At 53.7% G+C, this 3132-nt stretch overlaps 2 protein-coding genes across 2 annotated transcripts; one reads left to right on the top strand and one right to left on the bottom strand.

Moving 5' to 3' along the window:
* Window positions 1–220: 220 nt before the first annotated feature.
* Window positions 221–1040, top strand: FIBRA_09344 (uncharacterized protein; the record flags this gene model as incomplete). The annotated part of the gene is made up of 8 exons (XM_012321656.1): window positions 221–260; window positions 318–340; window positions 402–428; window positions 486–512; window positions 570–596; window positions 654–680; window positions 738–764; window positions 822–1040. 8 exons carry the CDS (start codon window positions 221–223, stop codon window positions 1038–1040), a joined length of 417 nt encoding a protein of 138 aa, XP_012177046.1.
* A 901-nt stretch (window positions 1041–1941) lies between these two features.
* On the bottom strand, window positions 1942–2642 carry FIBRA_09343 (uncharacterized protein; the record flags this gene model as incomplete). Its single annotated transcript, XM_012321655.1, has 2 exons — window positions 1942–2286; window positions 2340–2642. 2 exons carry the CDS (start codon window positions 2640–2642, stop codon window positions 1942–1944), a joined length of 648 nt encoding a protein of 215 aa, XP_012177045.1.
* Window positions 2643–3132: the final 490 nt, after the last annotated feature.

The raw sequence follows: 3132 nt of genomic DNA, 5'->3' as shown, positions 1-3132 counted from the left end.
ACGGACCTATATGCGCGCGAGGAGTTCGCGCCGTATGTGTCGGCGCGCGATGTATACGAGGCGGCCGCCATATTTCGCCGTGGCAACGACCCCAAGCCGCTCAAACCGAAGAAGGTGCGTAGTTTGGGTTGTCCATGCCCGAATTGGGCTCACAGGCAGATACTCTGTCGTGCTGTTTGACTGATCTTCGGCCCATCATGTGTACTCCTATTCGTGTGTGATGCTTGCGCAACAATTAGTCATTGAGCGATTTAAAGAAGGTGTGTAGTTTTTGCTGTCCTTGCCAGCATTGCACTGACAGGTATATATTCCATTAGAAGGTGGGGGGCCTGCTCAGACAGTCGGTGTGTAGTCTTTGTGGTCCTTGCCAGCATTTCACTGACAAGCAGATATTCCATTAGAAGTCTTCACCCAACCTCCAGCCGGAGGTGTGTAGTCTTTGCAGTCCTTGCCAGCATTGCACTGACAAGCAGATATTCCATTAGACGTCCGCACCTCCTCCCCCAGTGCCGGTGTGTAGTCTTTGTGGTCCTTGCCAGCATTTCATTGACAAGCAGATATTCCATTAGAAGTTTGCACCCAACGCCAGGCCGGGGGTGTGTAGTCTTTGCAGTCCTTGCCAGCATTGCACTGACAAGCAGATATTCCATTAGACGTCCGCACCTCCTCCCCCAGTGCCGGTGTGTAGTCTTTGTGGTCCTTGCCAGCATTTCACTGACAAGCAGATATTCCATTAGAAGTCTGCACGTCCTCCCCCAGTGCCGGTGTGTAGTCTGTGTGGTCCTTGCCAGCATTGCACTGACAAGCAGATATTCCATTAGGCGCTCCCAAATACCAACGTCCGAAAGGGCGGGGTCGACAAGGCGTGGTTGGCAAATTATGGTGAGTACCTCAGGGGTGGCGCTAAAGGAACGCCTCCGTCGAGCCATCCATTCGTTCCTCCGTCGCAGCCGGCGGGGCAGGAGGATAGGAAGTCACCGTCACCCGAGCCAAACCCGTATCGGATCAACCTGCGAGCGTTGCTTGAGGAGCTTGACTGATTAGGTACTCCGAGTGGGCTGAAGAGCGCAGGTGGGCAAGAGTAGTAGATGTGTATTTCGTTCAGAGCCAATGAACGAAAAATGTGTGTGTCCGTGGGCTCATTAAACATTTGAATGGCAGAGCAGGAAACTAGAAACTCAAGGTAAAGTTTTCGAATCACTAGCATACTCTTGGTTACATCGTGGGTGAGCAACTAAAGCGAGGGCAATATGGAGGGCATCTTGATCATCTTCCTTGCAGTGCATACTTTGAACAAGTCAGGCCGAAGGCCTCGACCGGCATGTCATCCCGAGCTGCATTGTTCGGAGACCTCAAGTACAAGATACTTGTGATCGGTTTATGGCAGCGGTTGAGTTGAACCATCTAAAGTGTCTACATACAATCTTGGACGGATGATACGTAGACGGTACGTACTACATTATATGGATGGAAACAGGGACAGACGCGGCATGACTTGGCTGTTGTTGGCCGAGTATAGAGACCTCGAACACCTGTCCTGCTGGATCATAGATCGGTTCGCAGTTCACCTGGTGGTTTGCCCTGCGGGAAGGAGTCGACCCCAGTACAAGGAATGGGTTGATCGCGCACTTGATGAGTGGCAAAGTGCGCAGCTCTTTGTCGTAGTATACATTGTTTACTATGGAGCGAATAGCATCACAAGCCGAGAGTAGTACAGTGTATGTACAGCGAGGAAACAAGATAGAATGCTGCCGCGGTGCCATCAAGTTAGAGCGCATAACAAGGAATACGGAGGCGATGTCAGAGCATGGTATGCTCATTGTTGATACCGTCAAATGAAGTTGATGATGCGGATATGGGGGAACAGGAGAGCACAGGCGGAGGCAGAATCTCGGCGCAGCAACTGCCATCACTGTGCACGCGCGTCACTCGGGGTGTGCATCATCCGTTCGCGTTCCCTCCCATGTACGAGGGAAGGAACGCGTTGCCGAGATCTTTGATCATTGCAAAGATCGTCTCCGGGGAGTGCGGGTGCTGTGCAACGCTGGCGAATGGCTGCACGGGGAGTGCGGATGGCTGTGGTTGCTGCTTGTTGTGCACGGAGGAGGGCGGGGTGGACGAGGACGCCGCGGGCGTGGAGTCCTGTCTTAGGGAAGGGACGACGGCAGGAGGGGCGAGCAGGTGGCTAGGGGCGACGGGGGCAGACGGCCGCGGCAGCGGCGCAGCATCGAGGTCCGTCACCCCCATACATACACACGGCGCGCCCCGCAGGTGACCACGGACCTCCTGTGCACATCGCACCCAGACATCAAGGCGATCTACAGCGACGCAGACAACACCGTCATCTGCGACATCTTGCTCTCGCGCACGCTCTTCGATGCTGCAGCGGGCCTGCTCTTACCCGCGATGGTCGTGTACTCGTGGCGCCTCTTCGCGCGGGCGCCGCTGCAGGGCACGCTCGTGTGCTCAACGGCGTCCGCGGTGCCCATGCTAGCGGTCACACTCGGGTTGGCGCAGACATGGGACAATCCGGCAGAGGGTGCAAGGGTGCGTGAAAAGTCCATCTGCACATGTCCTGGCCTTTTGCCTATAGAGTTAACTAAGCAAAGATACACAGAAAATCTCACAGGAAAGAAGTCCATTGTGAGCAATCCTTCATCATCGGAATCGGTTGAACATGCGGGCCGGGCCCTCTCCCAAGCCTCTTTCCTAACTCATTTGTCTCCAACCCACCTCCTGTGGACTCCCCAGTGCTAGCTTGATGTGATGTGCCAAAGATTTTTCCAGTTGCTCTGCCTGCTAGAAGCAGTAGCTCTAGCTCTTGTACTTGGTACTCACTGTGTTTCGTGTCGACTCTGCTTGCTGCTGTGCTTCATATCAAGTGTTAATACCATCCCATACTGCTGCAAGTCCCAGGTCGCAAATGTATTTACAATATATCAGCTAACAATACATGAAATACCCCTGCTTTCGACAGCTAAAATATATATGGTAAACATTTCACTCCATTTGTCACCATTACCATGAGATGGCCCGTACATGTAGAGTGCTGACGAACCACTTACCGAACGGGTCACATCGAGACGAGTACCGTATACCGGGCCCGCGCAACTGCCCTTGCTCCGGGATCCT

This window comes from Fibroporia radiculosa (genome assembly GCF_000313525.1).
Source record: "Fibroporia radiculosa TFFH 294 genomic supercontigs, scaffold30986, whole genome shotgun sequence".
NCBI lineage: Eukaryota > Fungi > Basidiomycota > Agaricomycetes > Polyporales > Fibroporiaceae > Fibroporia > Fibroporia radiculosa.
The sequence above is the reverse complement of the archived record's forward strand: the minus strand, read 5'-3'. Positions and strand labels throughout refer to the sequence as shown.